The 24,494-nt window shown below is 37.3% G+C and overlaps 5 protein-coding genes across 5 annotated transcripts in view; 4 read left to right on the top strand and 1 right to left on the bottom strand.

Annotated features, from left to right (window-relative positions):
- Positions 1–6,540, top strand: part of LOC104767461 (rRNA biogenesis protein RRP5-like) — a 15,220-nt gene extending 8,680 nt beyond the window's left edge. Inside the window, exons 21-40 of the mRNA XM_010491485.2 lie at positions 138–239; positions 391–559; positions 683–828; positions 987–1,070; positions 1,200–1,300; positions 1,503–1,656; positions 1,938–2,012; positions 2,119–2,266; positions 2,620–3,271; positions 3,533–3,593; positions 3,673–3,818; positions 3,893–4,076; positions 4,208–4,306; positions 4,462–4,844; positions 4,958–5,134; positions 5,332–5,428; positions 5,528–5,683; positions 5,769–5,999; positions 6,091–6,174; positions 6,262–6,540. Coding sequence (XP_010489787.1) covers positions 138–239; positions 391–559; positions 683–828; positions 987–1,070; positions 1,200–1,300; positions 1,503–1,656; positions 1,938–2,012; positions 2,119–2,266; positions 2,620–3,271; positions 3,533–3,593; positions 3,673–3,818; positions 3,893–4,076; positions 4,208–4,306; positions 4,462–4,844; positions 4,958–5,134; positions 5,332–5,428; positions 5,528–5,683; positions 5,769–5,999; positions 6,091–6,174; positions 6,262–6,369 — 3,357 coding nt within the window. The 3' untranslated portion in view covers positions 6,370–6,540. The remainder of the gene's footprint in view (positions 1–137; positions 240–390; positions 560–682; positions 829–986; positions 1,071–1,199; positions 1,301–1,502; positions 1,657–1,937; positions 2,013–2,118; positions 2,267–2,619; positions 3,272–3,532; positions 3,594–3,672; positions 3,819–3,892; positions 4,077–4,207; positions 4,307–4,461; positions 4,845–4,957; positions 5,135–5,331; positions 5,429–5,527; positions 5,684–5,768; positions 6,000–6,090; positions 6,175–6,261) is intronic.
- Positions 8,510–16,459, bottom strand: LOC104764955 (pre-mRNA-splicing factor prp12-like). Its single transcript, XM_010488569.2, has 15 exons — positions 16,189–16,459; positions 15,691–15,825; positions 15,467–15,543; positions 15,307–15,390; positions 14,996–15,083; positions 14,733–14,878; positions 12,690–14,625; positions 12,124–12,431; positions 11,694–12,009; positions 10,842–10,997; positions 10,571–10,715; positions 10,039–10,115; positions 9,748–9,884; positions 9,427–9,535; positions 8,510–9,235 (listed from the first exon to the last, which is right to left on the bottom strand). The coding sequence occupies exons 1-15, from the start codon at positions 16,390–16,392 to the stop codon at positions 9,035–9,037; spliced, it is 4,119 nt and encodes a 1,372-aa protein (XP_010486871.1). The 5' UTR covers positions 16,393–16,459; the 3' UTR covers positions 8,510–9,034.
- On the top strand, positions 16,939–19,351 carry LOC104764954. Its single transcript, XM_010488568.2, has 3 exons — positions 16,939–17,122; positions 17,424–18,357; positions 18,437–19,351. Exons 2-3 carry the CDS (start codon positions 17,446–17,448, stop codon positions 19,181–19,183), a joined length of 1,659 nt encoding a protein of 552 aa, XP_010486870.1. The 5' UTR covers positions 16,939–17,122; positions 17,424–17,445; the 3' UTR covers positions 19,184–19,351.
- LOC104764953 (homogentisate solanesyltransferase, chloroplastic) lies at positions 19,532–22,500 on the top strand. Its single transcript, XM_010488567.2, has 10 exons — positions 19,532–19,834; positions 20,164–20,285; positions 20,376–20,522; positions 20,747–20,972; positions 21,088–21,161; positions 21,325–21,417; positions 21,639–21,756; positions 21,893–21,955; positions 22,118–22,150; positions 22,243–22,500. The coding sequence occupies exons 1-10, from the start codon at positions 19,625–19,627 to the stop codon at positions 22,315–22,317; spliced, it is 1,161 nt and encodes a 386-aa protein (XP_010486869.1). The 5' UTR covers positions 19,532–19,624; the 3' UTR covers positions 22,318–22,500.
- LOC109130785 lies at positions 22,601–24,243 on the top strand. Its single transcript, XM_019240818.1, has 4 exons — positions 22,601–22,609; positions 22,746–22,958; positions 23,042–23,136; positions 24,151–24,243. Exons 1-4 carry the CDS (start codon positions 22,601–22,603, stop codon positions 24,167–24,169), a joined length of 336 nt encoding a protein of 111 aa, XP_019096363.1. The 3' UTR covers positions 24,170–24,243.

The following is a 24,494-nucleotide window of genomic DNA, read 5'->3' as shown; positions in this document are numbered from 1 at the left end:
CAGATCTGTCAGAATCCTTCTTTGTTGGACAATCGGTTCGGGCTAATATAGTTGATGTATGTGAACGCTGACTCAGGGCCTTATATTCATTTTGTTGAAGATGTTATAAGGTCTTGATCATTTAAAATGTTTTTCAGGTCAATCAAGAAAAAAGTAGGATAACTCTTTCATTGAAACAGTCATCTTGCGCATCTGTAGATGCTTCTTTTGTCCAAGAGTACTTCCTCATGGATGAGAAGGTGGTGTTCTTGTGACGTACCTTTTATTTTGTTGGCCTAAAAAAATTAATGAAACTATATATTGCATTTTTTTTGAGCTCGTGTCAGGGAATTTCGCATGTGATTTTTTAAGAAGGATTTTGCTCTAAACTGTTACTGTTTATATGTCCAGATATTAGACCTGCAGTCATCTGATATTACTAAAAGTGAGTGTAGCTGGGTTGAGAAATTCTCCATTGGGAGTTTGATGAAGGGAACCATACAGGAACAAAATGATCTGGGTGTGGTGGTGAATTTTAAAAATATTAATAACGTCCTTGGTTTTATACCTCAGCATCATAGTAAGTCATTTTGTATGACAAAAGAATCTGTTTCTAGGTTCAGTTTCATATGTATTGTATTTGTATTTGATAAACACATCTGTACATAATCTTTGTCTGATGCATTATGGCTTATTTTTGTAGTGGGTGGAGCTACTTTGGTACCCGGGTCTGTTGTCACTGCAGTTGTTCTTGATCTTTCTAGGGCAGAGAGACTAGTCGATTTGTCTTTGAGGCCTGAGCTCATAAACAACTTAAATAAGGAGGTCTCCAACAGTCAATCAAAAAAGGTTTCACTCTAAGATGATATATATACTCTGGCCAAGTTTTGTTTTATCAAGTTTTCTTGCATGTACTTCGTAATTCACATAAGTCCAAATTAGGCTACAGTGGATGGTGACGCTGATCTTAGCTGCCTTATGACAAGTTATATCTTATTTTGCTTCAGAAACGTAAAAGAGGAATCTCCAAGGAACTTGAAGTCCACCAGAGGGTCAGTGCTGTTGTAGAGATTGTGAAGGAGCAATACTTGGTAAGTATATAATTGCATTAAGTTAATAATTAGTGCATAGATATTGTGAAGGAGCAAAACTTGGTAAGTATATAATTGCATTAAGTTAATAATTAGTGCATGTTACTCAGAGTTGCCCTTGTTTTCCAGGTTTTGTCGATTCCAGAGCATGATTACACTATAGGATATGCATCAGTATCAGACTATAACACACAGAAGTTGCCAGTGAAACAATTTTCCACTGGACAAAGGTGAGCGTGCTATTCATCCATTTTGTTACCAATCTCGTGCCTGATTAAACTAAAAAAATGTGAATTTGTATTTACTTACAGTGGCAGTTGATATTTTATCTACTCAATGTACCTATTATTGGCAATATATATATTGCTATCCTTACTGGTGTAGTTACTTAAAAATGGTAGCTAAATTTTTTGATTAATTTTCTATGGGCAGTGTTGTTGCTTCTGTTGAGGCTGTGCAAAACCCTTTATCCTCTGGGAGGTTGCTTTTACTTCTTGACTCTGTTTCCGGGACTTCTGAGACTTCCCGTTCTAAGAAGGCAAAGAAGAAATCCAGCTGTGAAGTTGGTTCTGTTGTCCACGCTGAGGTTACTATCGCCCTTTCTTCTTAAGTCTTTCTTTCTTTGTTGCAGTAGAAATTGTAACATCAGCAGAATGTAGATATTATCTATGGAGGAATTACTTTGAAACTAGACATAGCAAAACTGAAAGATCTTATATGAATTATCCTGTTCTTGGGAAGGTACACCATAAGAAAAAAAATTTGGTTGGCCACTACCAACGTTGTCTTCGACAGTAGATATATTTTAGTTGCGTTTATGCCACAATACCTTCTGCTGCCTCGTACTAATATACTTATACTTTTCAGATTACTGAAATAAAGCCTTTTGAACTTAGAGTAAACTTTGGCCACAGTTTCCGAGGAAGAATCCATATAACTGAGGTGATTCTTGTGTTGCTTACCATTATCATTTTAGATTGTAATACTCGTTCTTTAATACTTGGTGGACTAAGATTTTGCTTATACGTCTCAAATCTTGGTTGAATAGGTAAATGATGTTAGTACAAGTGAAGAACCTTTTGCCAAATTCAGAGTCGGGCAATCAGTGTCTGCAAGGGTTGTTGCAAAACCGTGTCATACTGATATTAAGAAGAGTCAACTTTGGGAGCTCTCTGTAAAGCCTGCAATCCTTAGAGGTAATCCAAAGAGAATTGAAATTTTTTACCTAGACCATTGACTCAGATTAGAATATATATTGCAGAACAATCACATGCCCTTAGGGTTTAAAATATTAATTCTTTTGGTAGTCTATTCTAGCAAAGATTGCAACATTTGGATAGTGTAAATAAATGTGTTCTACTTAATTTGTCTTATTTAAGATGCCCTTGCTAGCTATTATGTTTGCGAGAAAAAAATCAATAACCAATGTTTATAATGCATTTGTGTCACAAGTATGCTTGTGTGAAAAAATTACATACGAAGTTTTTGCTCGCACAAGGCAATAATATTGTCTCCGCGTCTTTCTTTTTTGTTGTTGCAATTTAAGCAGATTCCAGTGAGTTGAAAGGTATACAAGAGAGTGAACAACTTGAATTTTCTGCTGGACAATGTGTCAGTGGATATGTCTACAAAGTGGATAAGGAATGGGTTTGGTTAGCAATATCTCGCAACGTGACGGCACGCTTGTTCATTTTAGACACGGCATCCGAAGCTCATGAACTTGAGGAGTTTGAAAGGCGTTTTCCGATTGGTAAAGCTGTTTCAGGTTATGTTTTGACGTACAATAAAGAGAAAAAAACATTACGGTTGGTTCAGCGTCCACTACCTGATATCCACAAAAGCATCGCCAATGGTGTAGGCAGCAAAATGGATAAACTAGACAGTAGCATTCCTTGTGATGATGGTACTCTTTTTATTCATGAAGGAGACATTCTGGGTGGAAGAATTTCTAAGATACTTCCTGGTGTTGGTGGAATTCGTGTGCAAATAGGTCCTTATGTATTTGGGAGAGTTCATTTTACTGAAATCAATGATTCATGGGTCCCCAATCCATTAGATGGTTTCCGTGAAGGCCAGTTTGTGAAATGCAAGGTCTTAGAAATCAGCAGTTCTAGTAAAGGGACTTGGCAAATTGAACTCTCATTACGGAAATCACTAGATGGCATGAGTTCTGACCATCTCTCAGAAGATTGTAGTAATAAGTAATTTTTTTTGCCTATAACACGCATTACTGTCTCTGTTGCTTTTATTATGGGTTATATCTGTTTGAGTTTAAATAAAGTGCTGGTAAAAGCTCATCATCAGCCTTTCAATTCATGGCTGTTTCGTCAGTTTTCAATTTTGTATGGAATATTAATGGGATTTCCTCTCTGTATTGACTTTAGTTGAACTTGAAATTTGCATGTTTGTAAATTTTTTATCCAAAGTGTTTCTAATTAACGTATTAACCTTATGATTTGCAGTGACAATGTTTGCAAGCGTTTCGCGAGGATTGAAGATCTTTCTCCTGATATGGGCGTCCAGGTATTTTTGGCTTAATAACTATGACTTTGCAATCTATTACTTTCATGGTAGAACTTATGTTAACATCGAACTTTCACAGGGTTATGTCAAAAATACAATGTCGAAAGGTTGTTTTATTATACTTTCAAGGACAGTCGAGGCAAAAGTTCTACTTTCCAATCTATGTGATAGTTTTGTTAAGGATCCCGAAAAGGAATTCCCAGTAGGAAAACTTGTAACTGGCAGGTAATGCAGACTTCCTGTCAAATAGATATTTTATAATATACTTTATGTTATGCTCTTACCAATATACATTGTAGGGTTTTAAATGTGGAGCCTTTATCTAAGCGGATAGAAGTCACTTTGAAGACAGTAAATGCTGGTGGGCAGCCAAAATCTGAGTCTTATGACTTGAAGAAACTCCACGTTGGAGATATGATTTCTGGGAGAATCAAACGTGTGGAGCCCTATGGCTTATTCATTACCATTGGTCAAACTGGCATGGTAAAGATCTAGTTTTGTGTATTCCTTAAAATCTGTTATTTCCAAACTGTATGCTGCTTCAAATCATCCTAGTAGAGTAACCAGACTGGCAATAATTATTTCATTGCTGTCTACCTTTTGTTTTGTTGTAGGATGGATTATGTCACAAAACACAGCTTTCCGATGATGGTATCGAGAATATACAAGCTAGATATAAGGCCGGAGAGAGCGTCACCGCAAAAATTTTGAAGGTAGGTGGGCTTTTGTCATAAATAGTTTCCTCTTAGCCTTATGCTAGGACCCCAGTAACTATTATCTGGGAAATTAACTTGAACATAGTTTTTTGTGATCTCTGTTACTATGGAATATTTAGTAATGTTCCTTTTCATTTTGGCGTTTGCTCTAGCTTGACGAGGAAAAGCAACGTATATCGCTCAGCATGAAGAGTTCTTATCTTATGAGTGGTGATGATGTCGACGCACAGCCACCTTCTGAAGAGAATGCTAATGAAACAAGCATGGAATGTGATCCAATCAATGATCCGAAGTCAGGAGTACTTGTAGCAGTCAGTGATTTTGGGTTCCAGGAAACAAGCGCTGGAAAACATAGTGGAACCTCTGTGGTTCTTGCTCAAGTAGAGTCAAGGGCTTCTATCCCTCCGCTTGAGGTTGACCTTGATGACATTGAGGAGACGGACATTGACAACGGTCAGAATCATGGAAAACTACAGGGAGCTGATAAAGATGAAAAGAGCAAGAGAAGGGAAAAGCAAAAAGACAGGGAGGAAAGGTTGGCTAATTCTTTACTTCCTCAATAAGGCTATTTCTTTAGTTCCTCACTAAAAAACCAAGATGCTATATATATTTGGTTTCAACTCACGTTGAGAAAATCTACTTGTGTAGAGAGAAAAAAATACAAGCTGCTGAAGGAAGATTGCTGGAGAATCATGCACCTGAGAGTGCTGATGAGTTTGAGAAATTGGTTAGAAGCTCTCCAAACAGCAGCTTTGTCTGGATAAAATATATGGCGTTCATGCTCAGCTTGGCTGATATTGAGAAAGCCAGGTCAATTGCTGAGAGGTACTTGTTCCTAACTACTCTGTATCATTCAAGGGGATACTAACTGATACAGGTTTAGGGCCGAAACTGTTTTTTGGGACCTATAAATATTACATAATCATATAACAGTCTGGATCTAAATCTTCTTGGTCAAGCATTTAAGTTTAAGTGTGTTATTCATTTTGCTTATCTTGTCTTATACTTAATTTCTACTGAAGGGCTTTGAGGACTATAAATATCCGTGAGGAAGAAGAAAGGCTAAACATATGGGTTGCTTACTTCAATTTGGAAAATGAACATGGAAGTCCTCCAGAGGTAGATAGAAGACGCCTGCAAACGCTTTTTAGATGTTACCAGTAATAGGCTATATATTGCTACTTACTACTTAACCCTCGTTTTTTTTCTCATCTCCAGGAAGCTGTTAAGAAAGTGTTTGAGAGGGCCCGTCAATACTGTGACCCCCAAAAAGTTTACCTTGCACTCTTGGGCGTGTATGAGAGAACAGAGCAACATAAATTGGCTGATAAGCTGCTTGATGAGATGATTAAGAAGTTCAAGCAATCTTGCAAGGTACATGCTGTTTGATCTTTATCTTCTCAAAGCAAGGCTTGGCTCGTCACTCTAACCAATTGTATTTGACGGGTTTATTTTGTAGATTTGGTCAAGGAAAATACAAAGTTCTCTAAAACAAAACGAGGAAGGCATTCAATCCGTTGTGAATCGTGCCTTGCTATGTCTTCCACGCCATAAGCACATTAAGTTCATATCACAGACTGCTATCCTTGAGTTCAAATGTGGAGTTGCGGATAGAGGGAGATCACTATTTGAAGGCGTTCTTAGGGAATACCCGAAAAGAACAGACTTGTGGAGTGTATATCTGGACCAAGTTCGTTGTTTATTCCGCTTCTCCAAAGTTTATGTTTCATTGCCATCTTTGTAGCATTTCTAACTTGTAATCTCATGTTTGTCTTGTACAGGAGATCCGGCTGGGAGAAGTGGATGTAATTAGATCTTTATTCGAGAGAGCCATTAGCTTGAGCTTGCCTCCTAAGAAGATGAAGGTGCGAAACAGCCTGTTCTCTAGATCTGTTTCATAAAGTGTTTTGATTACTATGGATTCTAAACTATTTTGTGTTTTGTGTTCTCAGTTCTTGTTCAAGAAGTACTTGGAATATGAGAAATCTGTAGGTGACGAAGAGAGAGTCGAATACGTGAAACAGAGGGCGATGGAGTATGCAGACAGTACCTTAGCCTGAGATTTTGTTGTAACAAACCCCCAATTTTTGTAAAATTCTAAAATTTTGAGAAGCAACCATTTGAACAAGGCTGTAAGAGTTGCAAACCAGTAGTGACTGTTAAATTATATTTCAAATTTTAGAATTATATATTATAAAATAGTTCGAAAGTAATAAAACAGTTTGATAATATATGTATAATAATAAAACTAAAAATGATCTAGGGTTAAAACTGCATAACCATTAAATATCATTATCAGTTTTAAAAACACAACCATCAAAATAAACTTATAATAAAAAATATTTTAAAAAAAACGATCGGAACTTTCTCTCTCTTCTCTCTCGTATCATTTAGAGAGAGAAAGTTCAATCGTTCTTGTTTTGCTGGATTGTATCCAGTGAGTATGATTCTCCTGCTTCTATAGAGAAGATGTCCGGTTTATCGTCCAGCACTGTTTTCATCTTTACGGTGGCGTGTGGTTGGCTATCTTTCCGACATCGGTGGTATCGTTTACACTGTTGGGCGACGATTGAGATCGATCGACTTCAAGCTTTCTGGCGACATAACAACTTCCGGTGATCGGAGATTTTCCGACCTCCTTCACTTCCCACGTGTCTTCCAACCCCGTTTTACAATAGCCACGTGCCCTTTGTGTTGTATCAAAAGCTTTCCTTCTGTTTAGGTTCTCTTGTTGGGCTTTGCCTTTTTGTTTTAGTGGACTTATCTATTTCTTTGCATGTAAAATATTGGCTAGACTATTTGGCTGAATAATAAAAACAAAAACACAGTTGTGAAAAAAAAATATATATTTTAGAAAAAGATTCAACTCTAAGTTAAAAAATATTAAATAAAAAGTCATAATGAATCGAGCTATCTTATCAAATCTTTTGTATATATTATAAGTATAAAATATTTTATAAAAAAATATTTAAAGAATAACAAGCATCATAATAGTTATTGATATTTCTATTACTCATAAACAAATATCATGAAGAAGTGATCCTAAGTGAGAATATCAAATGAATGATTATAATAAGTAAATGCAGTTTTCAAATAAATTAATTTTAATATAACCAATAATTATAATAAAAATATACTTCTAAAAATAAAATATTAAATAGTTCAATCTTAAAAAAACACATATTTTACAAAGAGTTACTATAAATAAACGCAACTTTACAGTTAATTAAATTTCTATATTACTGTTATCGTTTCTAAAATCTTTACTTAGATTATAGAATAATGTTAGATATTGAATATTAAAATTCATATTATTTAGATTCAACATGAAATAGAAATTTGTGTTAGCGAACAATGATTTGTTGGTTATCTAAGAAGATACAGTTCAAAAGACATAACATAAATATAACTATTAGAACAAAAAGTTTTGAGTAAGATATGGTGAAAAGACACAATTCTAAAATGAACAGAAACAACCATATGATTTTTTTTACTTGTAAAGGACACATTTTTACAATGAACATATGCAATAGACATTTTTTTAAAAAGAAATATTAAAAATTATTTAACGAAAAAGTACGACGAAAACCCACCGAGGTTGGTAGTGCCGACCAATTCACTAGCACAAGTTGGTATTGCATTTCCCCTGAGAGGGAATCTCCTACTATGGGTGCATCTAACATTCGCCGTTGTTTGTCACCTCTCTATGCAGAAGTGGAAGCTCTTATTTGGACAATGAATTGGAGCGGATAATGAGAATGTCGTTTTTCTCACGGACTATTCTGACCTGGTGAAGATGGTGTCTTCGCCTTCCGAATGGCCCGCTTTCAGAACATATTTAGACGAGATTGAGATAGATAAGGGAGAATTCCTGTCATTCTCTTTAGTCTTGATCCCCCGTTCACAGAATGGTATGACAGACAAGTTGGCACGTCGTGCTAGAGCAGAGTCGCAACAAACTATCTATGTAAACATTTTTCCTACTAATTGGCTCATTTGAGCTGATCTTGTAAGCTGTTGTCAAAAAAAAAAAGAAAGTATGACAAAAAAGTGCAACCATTGTTAACATTTATTCAGATTGTTATTATATAGAAAAATTATTTAACAAAAAAATACAACTAAAAATTGCAACTATTGTTGGCATTTATTCAGATTGTTATTACTTATTATTATATAAATTAAATATAGGGATTCTCTTAGTTACTTTTACATCTATTGAATTCCCCATTTATCTGCAACGCCAGTTTCAAAATTTGTTCACTTGCACAGTAGAAATCGTAGTTTTATACCAAATTACAGAGATGGAGAATTATTTGGTAATTCGTCATTATATACACAATGAAACCGAGTCCTATGCACTAGAAAACCCACTTCACTCATCAACTTCTGTACACAGGGGAAGTATCCTCCCCTACAAAATGTTGCAGGGAGAAAGAGGATTGGTCGTTAGACTTGTTGCCCTCAAGTACACAAGGCAGGTCCTCACTCCTGAGACTGGGTATTTCCAACTCTTTGCATCCTATGTCGATAAGCTTGTAAACATTCAATATTCAATATTCACTGCTTCTTTACCAATTAATTTAAAAATTCCATATATAGATTCCAGCTAAAAAGATTTTCGACTCATTTACGCACCAGATCAAATTAGTGAGTTTTCGTTAATCGTAGAACTGCCACCCTTTAATTGCAAGCCTCGGTAAGAAAGCAGGCTGCAAAGAGGATGACCTAGTGTAAAGCGTAATGGACACGCTCAAGCAACTGCACAACTTGGTGTAGCATGAGAGGCGGAGAAGAACGTTGTTTTGAACTTGCTTTTGATGTACTTGGTGATGGCGGAGGTGTCGATAAAACTGACTCTTGCTGTCTATTTGTAAGCTCCAAGAACTGAGCAAGCATGTCACCATCCAATATCTTTGTTGCTTGGTACTGCAACAAGTGAAAAGTTACGTATCATACTAGCAATAATAGATAAGAGTTAGCTTTTTAGCACTCTTTTCGTGCCCACAGACACAAACATTTAAAGTCCCACCGAATGCAAACATTGAAGTGTGAACTCGGCTCTTAGACATAATATTATTCTCACATATAGAAAATTAGAACTTTACTGGTTCACTAACCGGATTCTCTCGACCTCGGAACTCCTTATGATCATTACCAAGAACAGGAGCAGTAAGCGGATGGATCCCGAGCTTCGCTTGGACAGCTTCTAAGAGCTCATATTCCTCACTACAGAAATTGGTGATCAGTCATTGAACTTACCAAGGAAAATAAGCACAAACAGAATTTTCTGGTGCAAGTTTAAGGGTAACTAAGTATTACACAAGACAAAAAAAGCCTCTATTTGGTGGAAAATAAGGTCAAGGCAATATATTTTCAAAACTACGTATTACTTATGCCATAAACTAGCAATGTCTTACAGTCAGATATTCAAATCATACCTTGTAATAGGAGCAAATACAAATATACTTCCCAATAGCGTGCCTGCTATGATAGTGTCATCAGCTGTGCCAATACTTTTACTAAGACCATAACTCTGCAGTCCATCATCAGCTGGAAGTTTATAGATGTTGCAACCCTGTTAAGAAGGCGGGGCCAAGCAGAAAAGAATTGACATCTATATATATATATATATTGGTTAACCACTGCGTGAACAGAAAGCAATTAAGATAGCAGAATTAGCCTTTTCAATTATTATAAAGTGTAATGCTCGCTGCAAGTCTAGGATTTACCTTTTTGATAGCCATGGCAATCTCGCCCATGTAATAAGCACAGTTTAGATTCAGGTTGGACTCCGGACTTGAATATTCTGGATCATCACAAGGTATTTTCAGTTAGCAAATACTTACGAATCATAAAAATTAGCCTCTATAACAGGTTTGTTTTATAGCACCTAAAAGATTCGTAAGAACAAGGAAGATCAGCCAAGACTAGATACTAAATTTAGTCCTACTATCAAGCAATCAATTTAAATGACGTTGGTACTTCCATCTTTGACATCTGAACTAAGCTACATGTTCTGCAGCATATTAAACAATATTGCATACTCCTCCAACTGTGATCATCACGATCGGCTGGGGGTTTGCCGACTGGCTGATACAGCAAGTACTATTTGGACACTAATAAATCTAGTATCTATAATCTACTAGATCACACTTTTTAAATTGTAGTGAACATTGTTCGATAAAAGCTAAACTTGAGAAATGGAAGAGTGAAAAGAGAGTAATATCTGAGCTTCATGAGAAAAGGCTAAGTGCTTCTTACCAAAGTCTGCATGATCTTTGCAAGACAAGATTGCTATACTTCCCTTGCGATCAGATACAGCAACAGAATTGGCATCCATTAGAAAGCAGTCAGCAACTAACCTCTGCGCTGGATCACAATATATTTGGTGAAGTTTCTTCGAGTCCTTCAGTAACATGGAAAAAAAAAAATCTCAAACATTTTTAGCCAAAATCAAGTAGGCAAAGAAATCAGAAGACATATAAGAAAGAAACAACAGAAAGTAATATTCATTAGTGACAACAGAACAAACCTCATGATAAGAATAAAATAGAACACCATCACGGCAATCACCAACGACAATTCTAGTGAAGTATGTGCGCAGAGATGTTATCATAAAACGAGTCCTTCCGACCGCAAACCTCTTCATTCTCTCAGGACTATCGTTCGGAAAACCACATACATAGAACTATTGAAGACCATAGTCTTTGTTAGCAGATTAACATGTTAAACAATTGGCACAAAACTATAGATAATCAAAGTGAGGCTTACAGCATTGCCAGCAGATGCGAGGAAGTAATGATCAAGGTATGGACAGATTGCAAGTACCATACCCGGCCAAGTGGTTGCAGAGGCCAATCTGAACTGCCATGTTTCAGCTTCATCAAGTTTGATTCCATCATAGCTGTTATCATCTGGACTGCTACAAAGACTACTGTTTGATAATTGTTCTGTTGGGTATCCCACAACATCACGAAAAGGTGATGTACGTTGGGAAGACGAACCAGCCTTTGAACAAATTGTCATTGAGCCACTATCCGAGTTTTGAGTGTGTTCTAAGCAGAGAATGATTAATCGTCCTTTTGTACTGTAAAAAGGCATTCAAAGGTAGACACACAGTCAGTACAAATTGGGTCTTACATCAGTCACCACTTTCACTACAAGGTCAAGTTAAAAAGTGGCTAAGAACCAGAATTCCAACCTTTCGGCTTCACCACTGGGTAGTATAGCAGGACCAGAAGACNGACCGCAAACCTCTTCATTCTCTCAGGACTATCGTTCGGAAAACCACATACATAGAACTATTGAAGACCATAGTCTTTGTTAGCAGATTAACATGTTAAACAATTGGCACAAAACTATAGATAATCAAAGTGAGGCTTACAGCATTGCCAGCAGATGCGAGGAAGTAATGATCAAGGTATGGACAGATTGCAAGTACCATACCCGGCCAAGTGGTTGCAGAGGCCAATCTGAACTGCCATGTTTCAGCTTCATCAAGTTTGATTCCATCATAGCTGTTATCATCTGGACTGCTACAAAGACTACTGTTTGATAATTGTTCTGTTGGGTATCCCACAACATCACGAAAAGGTGATGTACGTTGGGAAGACGAACCAGCCTTTGAACAAATTGTCATTGAGCCACTATCCGAGTTTTGAGTGTGTTCTAAGCAGAGAATGATTAATCGTCCTTTTGTACTGTAAAAAGGCATTCAAAGGTAGACACACAGTCAGTACAAATTGGGTCTTACATCAGTCACCACTTTCACTACAAGGTCAAGTTAAAAAGTGGCTAAGAACCAGAATTCCAACCTTTCGGCTTCACCACTGGGTAGTATAGCAGGACCAGAAGACAAACTCGTCCCAACCACAAGGACATGCTCATTTCCCACACGTACAAGCTCCATTGACTTTCCAGCTTCTCCAGGTTTGAGCTTGTAAGATGATAAGATTGACCCACTGAGCGGGTCCACACAGCATATATCAGACGTACACGTATCATACAGATCTGTTCTCATCACAATCAATAGTTTGCTTTCACTATGGTAGATAACCTTTCGCGGGGTGCCTCCAAGGTGAAACTTTTGCGCATTAAGCCGCTCGCTGTGCACCATCTCCACCTACAAAAGAAGCATATACATCAGGCGATCATAGCCAGACCCAAATAATAGCTCCAACATATTCCCACAACTGTCTATCCTGTATAAGACTACGAAATTATAGATGCAAGCAATTAGCAAATACAGTTGATAACTATTTTCAGGTAAACCATATCAAAACATTGACCACTGATCAATGGAATTGCATATATTTTTCCAAAGCCTAACAAAATGGTCCGTGGAAACCTGAAGTTAAAATTTGTAAAATAGAATACTTACCAGATGTAAACAGTTCTCTGAAACAAAAAGAATTCCTTGAGGGCATTCAGACGAACATACAGGAGTTGCATGAGTAGAAGGTTGGAATGAGATGGAAGTATATGAAAGGCTTTGTCGAGCTGTTTGTAACAACCATGGCCTATCACTAAGAGCTATTATGTCTGAATCCAGTGTATCACTGAATGGAACCAAGAAAACAGGTGTGATGCCAATGCGTCGGGTGGCAATTAACAGAAGGTTGATGGGTAAATTGTCTTTTTTCCCCACAACAATGTCCATCTCTTCTTTGGAGTAACTAAAATAATCTGGACAATTAAACCCGGATGAATGTGAAAAAGGAGGCCATTCAAAACGGAGCAGCATCCCATTTCTCAACCCAGAAAGGACATAAAGTTGATCAACTAACACGAGTCTTACATCTTGAGGAATGCATCCACTAATAACAGTTCCCATTGTATTTGTTAGCGATACCAACCCAGAAGCAAGGACTCGTACACCAACACCATCTTCTGAGAAGGAGAGGACCTCAACAGAAGGCTTATGTGTGCCAATCACAAACGTATAGCCTTGCTCCATACCAGAAGGAATCGCAGCTTTGCAACTATTATCCAAGGAAGAAGCACGGGATCTCTTCTTTCCAATATGTTTTTGAGGAACTGAGATGCAGGAAACTTCATACTGCAATGTTACTCGCTGAATTTCGTAGATTTCACAGCACTGAGATGATAGTGATTTGATCCCAAGAATAGACAAGAAACAAGGGTTAGACGTAGAGACAACTATCAAATTTTGACCAACTGCACCCAAGCTGATACTGACATTTTCTGGGAACCACGACGAGAAAAATGGTAAAGAAACAGGAATACCATCAGAATGAGCATCCGTGGTGGGCATGCAAAGCCTTATTGCATCTTGGTGAATCTGAACCAACAAACCATCAGCAACAAGCCCACATGCCAAGGTACAAACATCAGACTGGAAACCAACTGAATCAGTGACATCTTTAAAACTTAATCCAACTGATAAAACCCTGGTCTCTTCAACAAATGACAAAACAAGAAATGAATGGTATACATCGGTAAGCTTCATTTTAACAGTCCAAGTACCAGTTATTCCTTGATAAACGGGAGCGGTTTTCAGAAGTTTTTCTACATTAATGCCACTACGAATAATTCTCAAAGAGCCTTCAGGGGTTACACCACAGCAAGCAAATATTTGATCTCGTTTCTCATTCTGGTCATCCATAACCGAAAAATCCAAGATCGGAGCAATATTTTGTATGGAACTCATCCAATGTAGCTTTTCAGTTCCCAATTTGAAAACCGTTCCATCTGCCATTTCCGCAAACGTAGCCAAGAACCCACCTTCGACCCATAAAATTTCCTTGCATGGTAAACCTTTGTATAAACATTCTGATAGATTTACTTTAACCCCATCATCCTCATATATGAGTTCAAACATGAAAAGTTCACCATCATCTAAGCAAATAATCATCCGAGGGTTAAGATTATTTTCCGGCTCCCAAGTCCATGAAGAGACATGCTTAGAACTCAACTTCCCAATGTCACTTTCAGAATCTATGAACATGGGATCATAATCCCTGAGCTCTAACAAAGCACATGCAGCAACATTAAAAAGACCCTCATCGTCACCATCTTGTACTCGACACGACTCTTCAACAAAATGCTCTTCCACTAATGAAGCGGGAACAAGATCTAAGGATGTCCTAAACAGACAGCAAGGGTTTTGAGGATCTCTAAGATCCATTAAGAGCGCATCACCAACCCTAAAGAGAAAGGCAAATCCACAGGAGCGAGGAACTTCGACAATACTATGTGCCAGAGCCCCAGGTTCAACATATTCTGATATTATAGACATGGATTCCTCTTTGACATTCCATCTAAACAAAACCAGCTCATTCATGAGAGACCCTTTCCTATACAATCAGAAAAAATACTGTAAGTAACCCTGGGATGACAGACACTCTCATGAAGCAAGCACAATAACTGAGAACAGAGCTTTTCAAACTGAACATATTCATACCTATTTGTAACAATGGCAAGAACAGGATCATACTCCTTGGATTCATGAAAATCTTTAGAAATGAAACACATGCTCCAAATAGTACCAGATATTGCTTGTACAGAACTGCCATTCCCTCCTCCGTCTTCAGAAGGATAAGAAATCCTCTAAATTAAAGACATTAAATATATCTTTCAATATCACTCATGACACACAACTAAAGGTAACCCTGCTGTCTACTAAAGTTACAAAAAAATAGCGAAGTTGGTGGCAGAAATCAATACCTTATGAATAATATCACCCATAGACGATGTTGAGAGGGAAAACAGATCAAAACGATCATGATACGCACTGACAGCAAGAAAGAGACCACTGCAAAATGCATTACAGAAGTCAAAATTACTCGTTGCTATTCAAGATACAAAATGTTAGCTTTAGCAGTAAGGTGTGGCTAAAAAACATGAACCCCCCAATTCAATTTCCTAAAAAATCCAAGAGTGAGTACAAGGGCAGTGGCCAAAATATACAGGAAAAGTAATATCTACGTCATCAATAGGATAATGAAGTAAAAAAATCATGGTTAATGAAAACGTGCCTGGAATCTATTGTGAGCATTCTTCCAAGTTGAATCCTTGAGTTACCTGGACTTGAAAGTTGAACATGTTGTATGGGCGAGAACCTATACACCAGACAGCAGTAAATGAGCATGGTAACATTAGGTTTGCGGGATAAATAAGAGTACACGAGAAAGAAACCTGTGCATTTCATTGCTAAATGAGAGAAATGACAGCTTTCCAGAATCAGAAAGAACAGCGAGAAGGTCTTTTCCCATCTACAAAAAGATAACAGATGGTTAACATAACTAATCACATAGATATCCTATCACTAAAACAAGAGCTCGGTCGTTACCCATTTGAAAAAAGTAAAATACCTGATCAGAAAAATAGATTATTTCGTGGCTAAAAGTAAAAATGCTTACCTGAAAACTATTTGAATATAGTTTATTACTCTGAGGTATGACAGCCAAATCCTTAATTGTTCCAAAGACATTCTGTTCACACACCGATTCAACAATACCATCTTCACCAATAATCACCAATTCTATGCATGTCTCCTGGTAAGAGAAAAAAAAAAAATATACATTCTAGTTACTGATAAAGCAACAAAACTTAACATACCATTAGCACGCACTAAATACATAAGCTTTTCTCACTGGATCTCTGCTCTACAAACTATACATCTATTTGAAACAAAATTTTGCAAAACCTTTTTATAACATCCTGACGCAACTACAAAGCCCTCAACAAAGAAAACAGCTAAAAAAATTGAAACAAGTGCAGATACTCGAGTCGCATATCAAAATCCCAATCCCTAAATGAGAGTATATGTTTAACAATTACCCACGAAACAAATCAGAATCCAAATCCATACAAAAAAAAAGGTAGAGATCAGTGGAAGAAGAAGGATGAACTAAGACCTTGCCGAAAACTATGTCGCGGGAGGAACGGGAGCGGAAGTAGCCATAAGCAACCTGGAGAACGACGCTAGGGCGGAGGATACACTTAGCGAGGTAATGATCCCCGACGGAAGAAGGGGAAGAGGAAGGAGGAGGCGTAGGAGCCGCCTCGGTGGCAGAGGATGATTGAGAGTGAGCGGAAGATTCATCCTCCGGAGCCGCCATCAGAAATTCAAAGATACGGCAAGGGTCGTGGTGCCTTTGTTTAATTTACTCTCCTCCGTCTTTCGGGAAAAAAATCTTGCACTATCAGTTAATAATTTAATATTAATAATATCTAAAACCAAAGTTTATTAGATTTTTTGATTAAACCGTCATTAACATACATACCCTAATTTGTATGATAAACAAAATTTATTTAGTATCGTTATAATGGTTCCTATTAGTATTGTAACATGTCATAATACTTTACAGCTAAGTTTCATAAATTAATTCATCTATTTCGATTATTATTTTATTTTTTCATCTATTCAATTTAAAGATATTTTCATTGAGTTGGTAAATTAGATAAGAAAAAGTAAGGTATTTTCAATTTTTCTCTAGAATTGTTTTTTTGGCTCGAGATGAAAGGAGGGTAAATTTAGGTTCTTGTAAAAATGTGATGCACTTGAGTAAAAATCATTGTAAAAAAATACTAAAAATTGTAAGAGAAAAAGGTTAAAAAAAAAAAAAAAGGAGAGAGTTAAATCGAAGAAGAGGCGACCAAAAAGTTGTGGTAAAAAGAAAAAGAGACTCCGTTTATTGCGCCAAAACCAGAGGAGGTTGCCTCTTCCATCTCTCTCTTCTCTTCTTTCCTTCACCTTGATCGATCTCGCCGTCTGATCTCCTTACAGGCGTTTGTTAGTTCCCTGCTCCGATTCATTCCTGGCTGTTTAAGACACGACTTCTCTCTAGGGTAATGTTTGTTTTTTCTTCTGTTATCAAATCCAATCCAATCCAACAGTTGAATTTTTGCTTGTAATCTGACTCAATTTTGAAACTTTTGTTTAAAATCCTCAAATTTATGGATCTTGATGGTAGCTTTGATCGGAATTAAGAGTTGTTTCGTCTGAATTCAATTAAAAAGTAGAGCTTTTTTTTTATTAAGGGTGTTTGTTTATGGAGTTTTGTGTCTACTTAATTCATTCAATGCGATGCATATTTATGATCTGATCTAGCGATGCTTGGTTCTTCATTGTGTTTTGTTTTGTCTGCAGACATTTTCTGATATATACACCAATGGATCCTCCTGTGACGGATCTTGAGAGTATCGAAGATCAGAAAGAAGGAGGACCTTCGTTTCACTGTGATCTTTACGATACAGAAGTAGTTCACAAGATTGCTCAGGTTTTTCTCCCTGGATTAGCCACCGCTTGTGTCGACAACACTACCGGTGATATCTTCAAGAGTCCAGGTTCTGTCGCTGCTGACATCCGAAAAGAGATGATCGATTATATGACTCGTAGAAGCGAAAGCTTCGTGGCTGAACACATTGTTCTTCAAGGTGGTTCGGAGATTGAAGCTTCTCATGATCCTTTTGACATTATATCTGATTTCATCGATGATTTCGCCACTTCTAAGCGTAACCTCTTCAGCCGGGTCTCCGGTTGGATGCTTAGCGAGAGGAGAGAAGATAACATCGATGATTTTGCGCAAGAGATGGAGATAAGCGGGTTTTGGTTGACGGATCATAGAGAAGGCATTGCTCAGACTTTGCTTAGAAACGTTGATTTTAAAAACACTTCTCATTGTGAGATGAAGTTCCAAACACAAGGAGAACTCGCCAAGCACGCCTTGAGTTGTGGGTATAGAACAATGAACTGTGAGAACGAAGGTTGTACTGCGGTCTTCTGCGCGAATCAGATGGAGAATCATGATTCTGTTTGCCCGTTCAAGATCATTCCGTGTGAGCAAAACTGCTCGGAGAGTATAATGAGACGTGAAATGGATAGGCATTGTATAACCGTATGTCCTATGAAACTTGTGAACTGTCCATTTCATTCTGTTGGTTGTCTCTCTGATGTACATCAGTGTGAGCTCCAACAACATTATTTAGATAATGTAAGCTCTCATTTGATGTACATTCTCCGGAGCATCTACAAGGAAGCATCTCCCGATGATCTCAAACCCCGAGCTGAACAGATACATCAGGTGAAGCATCCAGCATATACATTTTTCTCTATTTCAATCTTTCTTGAGCTTAAAACTTGACTTTTTTTGTATATTGCAGTTGTCTACTCGGCTGTCTGAAGCCAGGAATGCAAGATCACTAACGAATCTGGTCAAGGAACTTGATGCAAAGCTGGGGCCTTTAGATATCAAACCAAAGAAGATTGTTACTGACTCGGAGTCTGATAAACCTGAAAGTACAGAAAACAAAGCTTTAGAAGAAGCTGAGACTAAAGAAAAACCTGAGATGAGTAACCTAAAAGCTGGTTCACTGGAGCAAACCGCAAGGGAAGTTCCAGAAGATGTAGTAGTTTCAAAAGAAGTAGATGATGCAATGGTGGAAGTAGCTGCAAATAAAGTTTCAGAAGCTGAGATAGCAGACAATGTTAATGAAGAAGGAGAACTAAAAGCACAGAAGCTTTTAGAAATCGGTGAGTTTATCAAAGAAGGAGATAACAACTCTGCAGATGATTTATCAGAGAGAACTGAAACCAAAGCTCCAGAAGTTGTGGTCATGGATGAAGATAGAGAGGAGGAGGAGAGTACAGAGACAAAAGACTCGAGAAGAACTGAAGCAACCAGAGGTTTTGAGGTTGAAGTTAATGCCATGAGTAATGAAGATCATAGAGAGACAAAGAAATCAACTGAAACTGATACCGAAGCTCCATCGAGAATAGTCATGGACAATAAGGAGGATGAAGAGACAATGAAGTCAAAAGCTAGTGCTTCTGATGAAGCTGAAGCACTGTCAAAGAGCTCTCAAGGTTTTTCGACAGCACAAGCTGAAACTGTACCCAATATGTCTTAACATCTTTTGTTGAGACAGACTCAACTCTTGAAGCTAACATTGTGTGTTTGTTTTCTTTTCTTTTAACCGAGATTGTTTGTGTTTTACCTGTCTGAAAAATATTAGAGTTCATCAATTGTAATCCAATTTTGTATAACTTAATCAATTGATTTGTTTGTTTTTGCGGTACTTCATCAATTGATTATGATTTGTGTCCTAGTCCAAAATCTGATTTAACCTTTTTGAACCGAAATCGAGATCTTTCTAACCCAAAAGAACCAATTTATTAGCAAACCGTTCCGGTCTATTACAGTACTTTCTTCTTCCGAACCGGAAAAAGGATTGGACACAACACAAACACACAAGTCAAAAACAAATTTCGTCGTACAAATGAAAGTAGCAGAGTAAAGAAGAGAGAGTTGTTTTTGTGTGGCTTGGCTAGTGGAAGTGGTGGCATCATCAATGGAACTCTCGATCTCGCAATCACCGCGTGTCCGGTTCTCGTCTCTGGCCCCTCGTTTCTCAGCAGCAGCTTCTAATCACCTTCGCCCTTCACTGCATTTAGCTGGGAAGTGTATAAGCCTCCCTCAAGATGTTCGCTTCACAAGCTTATCATCTTCGAGAATGCGGTCCAAATTTGTTTCAACTAGTTATAGAAAAATCTCGATCCGGGTATGACTTCATTCGAGCTTTCTCTTTCATTATTTGCCGTTGCTTTGACTTTTTTAGTCAAGATGGTAAAGATCAAACCTTTGTATACTTTATCTGGAACTTGTGGTTTAATAAGCTCGACTAATTGTGGCATTAGCTTCCGTAATTCGTTAAATCAAACAAAGTTGGAAAATTTAAGGAATACTAGGATTGGAAATGGTGGATGTTTGTAGTAGAATCTGTAAATTTTATGTTTGCTTCTCTAAGACTTGCTCAGTTCTATTATTAGTTTTGATTCTATGGTGTTTGTGCGTTTTTGCAATGTCACTCACAAAAGTAGATACTATCAGGCATGCTCTCAGGTTGGTGCTGCTGGTTCTGATCCAGTGCTGGATAGAATTTCCCGTTTCCAAAATGCTTGCTGGAGATTTCTTAGGCCCCATACGATCCGCGGAACAGCTTTAGGATCCACGTTAGTATTTTTTTGCGTATTTGATTTATGAAGGGACTTTTCATATTCTTTGCTTTCATTTAGCTTGACTGTAATTTTTTTTTATGGCAGTGCCTTGGTGGCAAGAGCTTTGATAGAGAACACTCATCTAATCAAATGGAGTCTTGTACTCAAGGCACTTTCAGGTCTTCTTGCTCTTATATGTGGGAATGGATATATAGTCGGCATCAATCAGATCTACGACATTGGAATCGACAAGTATGTGGTACCATTAAATGCATATGTACATTGGTCACTATGATAATTTAATGTAGCATCAATATGAAGCAGCAATGATGCTAATTGTATAAGCTGTTCATTGATGTCCATCTACAAGTTTCCATTATTTTGGAATCTTGCAACCTTGAGTATGACCACTAGTTCTGAGTCAGTATATCACCCGACTTATTTTCTGATTGAATTTGAGTTATCTTTTTGTGCAGGGTGAACAAACCATACTTGCCAATAGCAGCAGGAGATCTATCAGTGCAGTCTGCCTGGTTGTTGGTGGTATTTTTTGCGATAGCAGGGCTTTTAGTCGTCGGATTTAACTTTGGTCCATTCATTACATCCCTGTACTGTCTCGGTCTTTTTCTGGGAACCATCTATTCTGTTCCACCATTGAGAATGAAAAGATTCCCAATTGCAGCATTTCTTATTATTGCAACGGTAAAGGCTGTGTTATGTTACTCAATCTAATAATTCAACTATCACCATATGTGATATTTTTCTTGGCTTGGAATCTCTTAATAACATATATACTGTATCGATGTTTCCTTACCAGGTGCGAGGATTCCTTCTAAACTTTGGTGTTTACCATGCTACAAGAGCTGCTCTTGGACTTCCGTTTCAGTGGAGGTTAGTAGTCAAATGCACGATACTTTGATAAACAGGTCGAAATAATGAGAACTTTGCATGATTGTATGGATAGAGTTTTAAAATATGCGATGCTGTTCTTTGATTTCATCGTGAGTACAATGAAGCTGACAATGTATTACTCAACTTTATTCGGTATTTGCAGTGCACCTGTGGCTTTCATCACATCTTTTGTGACACTGTTTGCGCTGGTCATTGCTATTACAAAAGATCTTCCTGATGTTGAAGGAGATCGCAAGTAAGTAATTGCACAAATACCATTTTCTCACCGCTCTTTGTCTCGGTCCATACAATCCTGGTGTCTTTTCAAAACGCAATTACTAGTTTTTCCTGGATTAACCAGCTCCGTTTGATATATACGTTACGACCACTGAACAAACTTGGTTGAGGAACGTCTTTATGTGTTTGTTCAAGCATGTTTAGTTAATCATGCTTGTTCCTTTGATTAATTTTGAATAGGTTCCAAATATCAACCCTGGCAACAAAACTTGGAGTGAGAAATATTGCATTCCTCGGTTCTGGACTTCTGCTAGTTAACTATGTTTCTGCCATATCACTAGCTGTCTACATGCCTCAGGTAAACACACCTCCTTCCAATTCTTTTGGTTATTCTCATGAATACCATTTACTACCTATATTAGCATAATATTATTCGCTATCTCGGTGTGCAGCTTTGAATCACTAATTCTCATATTCATTAACAATCAACACAGGTTTTCAGAGGTAGCCTAATGATTCCTGCACACATGATCTTGGCTTCAGGCTTAATTTTCCAGGTAAGCATCCCAAGATACATCCTATTGGCTATTTCTCTTCACATAGTATTGCCAGCCTGAGATATTGACAGAAACGTCGTAACTATATGCTTTATTTTCTGCATTTTGACACATTTCAAATTCTTCCAATCTCTAATACCACTGTTGTTGATTTTTTGGTAGACATGGGTACTAGAAAAAGCTAACTACACTAAGGTAAAAATACTTGTACAAACTTAAAACATCTAATCACCGAAGATCATTGGAGTGTGTATCTAATGGAGTGTTGAAACTTTTGGTTGTTGCAGGAAGCTATCTCAGAATATTATCGGTTTATATGGAATCTCTTCTATGCAGAGTATCTGTTATTCCCCTTCCTCTAGTTCTCTCTTTTGTATATCTTTCTTCCTTTCTTCTTCTTCTTCATCTTCTCTGTAGCTTGGAATCAAAATCAGTCTGTTCATGTACATCAATCACCAAGGATATGTCCTTTTGGAATTTTGATATCTTGCAATAATATTGTTGTTACCTATGCAAACACCAGCTTCTTTTTGGTTTGACGATCATCCTTGACTAATATTAAACCGTAAAAGAATAAAACAAAAAATCAATTCTGAATTCAAAAACTGATCCATTACAATTTTTGTAAATATAATCCATAAATTCATGTACACAGTAAAAACGATATATGTCCATTGTATATAATCGTTTTTTTTCATGATTTCATCCACAAAATTCATTCCTTAAACCATAACAAGATTCGAATTTCACTAATCAGATTCAGATCATATTAATAATTATGCTATGTTAGTCCACACGAGTAAACCCGCTAACCAAAAATAAACCGTTACCCCGGTTATTTATTGGACAAACAAATGGAAGCCCATTTGAACAGCCCAAAACCCTAATTTCCAAAGTATATAAAAAGAGTGATATTAGGGTTTTCGTTCGTCCTCTTAAAGCTTTTAGTTTTCTCTGCCGTCGTCTCTCTCTCTCTCATTCGCGCGACGCTACACTATATCAGGTGATCTTATTTCTCCGAATTCTCTCTCGGTACTCTGCTTTCGTGTTTGTGGAGTTAGCTCATTACTCTGTTTCATCTTGCAGCCATGGCCGCCGTCGCAGAAATTGACGCTGAGATGCAGCAACAGCTCACCAACGAGGTCAAGCTTTTCAACCGCTGGACCTATGACGACGTTGAGGTAATTTCTTCAGCTTTCATTCTCTTGAAATTTTGATTATGGAACCCTTTTATCATTGATTCTCTAGCTTCTGTTTCATCAGAGTGATTCAATCATTTGCAATCTTAGTTTAGTGTATTAGATTTGGTTGAAATCATTTCTAGGCCCTTTATTGCATCCTTCTCTTTGGTTGTGATGCGTATTACTCATGTTTCAATGCTATGTAAACCTTTTCCATGATTGATACTCATAACTTTGCATTGCTGGTTTTAACATTGTGCTCTTGTTTTGGTGTTTTTGATTGGGGAAATGAGATTCAATTCGTCGAGTTCTGTAGCATAGCTGCAGGACCTTTTTAGCTTTCACTAATTTGTGGTTTGTACTTCTAATGCTAGAGATTAGTCACTATTTTGTATTTTTCATGAGTTGGGCATAAAAACCGTACCTGAATACCCAACCCAGAACCCGACCCGAAAAACCGGGTTCCGTTTGGGTACGGGTTTGCCTATAAAACTCTATTGGATTCTATTTTCTAATACCCGTGGGTTTGGGTAATATCCGGTACCCGTTTTGGTACCCATTAAACCCGAAAGCATAAACATATTTATAATATTTATCATTAATATAATGCAATTATCCCAAAATATGAATATAATTTTGAATATTTCATTTAGTTTTATACCTAAATATCAAAAATAATCAAAATATCTAAAATATTTTGTTACATAAGTCAAAATTTAACTAAATTTATTGAAATTTAGTTAATTTTAATTATATTTTTTCGGGTACCCGGTAGTTCGAGTACTAATCGGGTTCTAAAATTTATAACCCAAACCGATCCGAATCCGGTAGTACCCTAACCGAACCGAACCCATATATCTAAAAGTACCCAATGGGTTCTATTTTTGTAAACTTGTTTACCCGAACCCGAACGGATAATACCCGAACCCGAACGGGTTACCCAAATGCCCAGCCCTATTCATGAGATATGATTATTATTGATTGTAAGTAACGGTTTGTTTTCTAATCTTGTAGGTCACAGATATCAGTCTAGTTGACTACATTGGAGTTCAGGCAGCTAAACATGCAACCTTTGTCCCCCACACCGCTGGAAGATACTCTGTGAAGAGANAATTTTGATTATGGAACCCTTTTATCATTGATTCTCTAGCTTCTGTTTCATCAGAGTGATTCAATCATTTGCAATCTTAGTTTAGTGTATTAGATTTGGTTGAAATCATTTCTAGGCCCTTTATTGCATCCTTCTCTTTGGTTGTGATGCGTATTACTCATGTTTCAATGCTATGTAAACCTTTTCCATGATTGATACTCATAACTTTGCATTGCTGGTTTTAACATTGTGCTCTTGTTTTGGTGTT

Source organism: Camelina sativa, chromosome 19, assembly GCF_000633955.1.
Source record: "Camelina sativa cultivar DH55 chromosome 19, Cs, whole genome shotgun sequence".
Taxonomy (NCBI): Eukaryota; Viridiplantae; Streptophyta; class Magnoliopsida; order Brassicales; family Brassicaceae; genus Camelina; species Camelina sativa.
The sequence above is the reverse complement of the archived record's forward strand: the minus strand, read 5'-3'. Positions and strand labels throughout refer to the sequence as shown.

What these genes read in the sequence shown, in the direction of transcription:
- LOC109130785 (XM_019240818.1), top strand. An exon ending in GCGACGCTACACTATATCAG is followed by an intron (nt 22,959 to 23,041) that starts GTGATCTTATTT and finishes TTCATCTTGCAG; the next exon opens with CCATGGCCGCCGTCGCAGAA.
- LOC104764955 (XM_010488569.2), bottom strand. Translation starts at nt 16,392, where the DNA reads ATGGCGGCTCCGGAGGATGAATCTTCCGCTCACTCTCAATCATCCTCT. An exon ending in TTTAGCAATGAAATGCACAG is followed by an intron (nt 15,391 to 15,466) that starts GTTTCTTTCTCG and finishes TCTGGTGTATAG; the next exon opens with GTTCTCGCCCATACAACATG. An exon ending in TTGCCATGGCTATCAAAAAG is followed by an intron (nt 9,885 to 10,038) that starts GTAAATCCTAGA and finishes CCTTCTTAACAG; the next exon opens with GGTTGCAACATCTATAAACT.
- LOC104764953 (XM_010488567.2), top strand. Translation starts at nt 19,625, where the DNA reads ATGGAACTCTCGATCTCGCAATCACCGCGTGTCCGGTTCTCGTCTCTG. An exon ending in TACGACATTGGAATCGACAA is followed by an intron (nt 20,523 to 20,746) that starts GTATGTGGTACC and finishes CTTTTTGTGCAG; the next exon opens with GGTGAACAAACCATACTTGC. An exon ending in GGACTTCCGTTTCAGTGGAG is followed by an intron (nt 21,162 to 21,324) that starts GTTAGTAGTCAA and finishes CGGTATTTGCAG; the next exon opens with TGCACCTGTGGCTTTCATCA.
- LOC104764954 (XM_010488568.2), top strand. Translation starts at nt 17,446, where the DNA reads ATGGATCCTCCTGTGACGGATCTTGAGAGTATCGAAGATCAGAAAGAA. An exon ending in GAGCTGAACAGATACATCAG is followed by an intron (nt 18,358 to 18,436) that starts GTGAAGCATCCA and finishes TGTATATTGCAG; the next exon opens with TTGTCTACTCGGCTGTCTGA.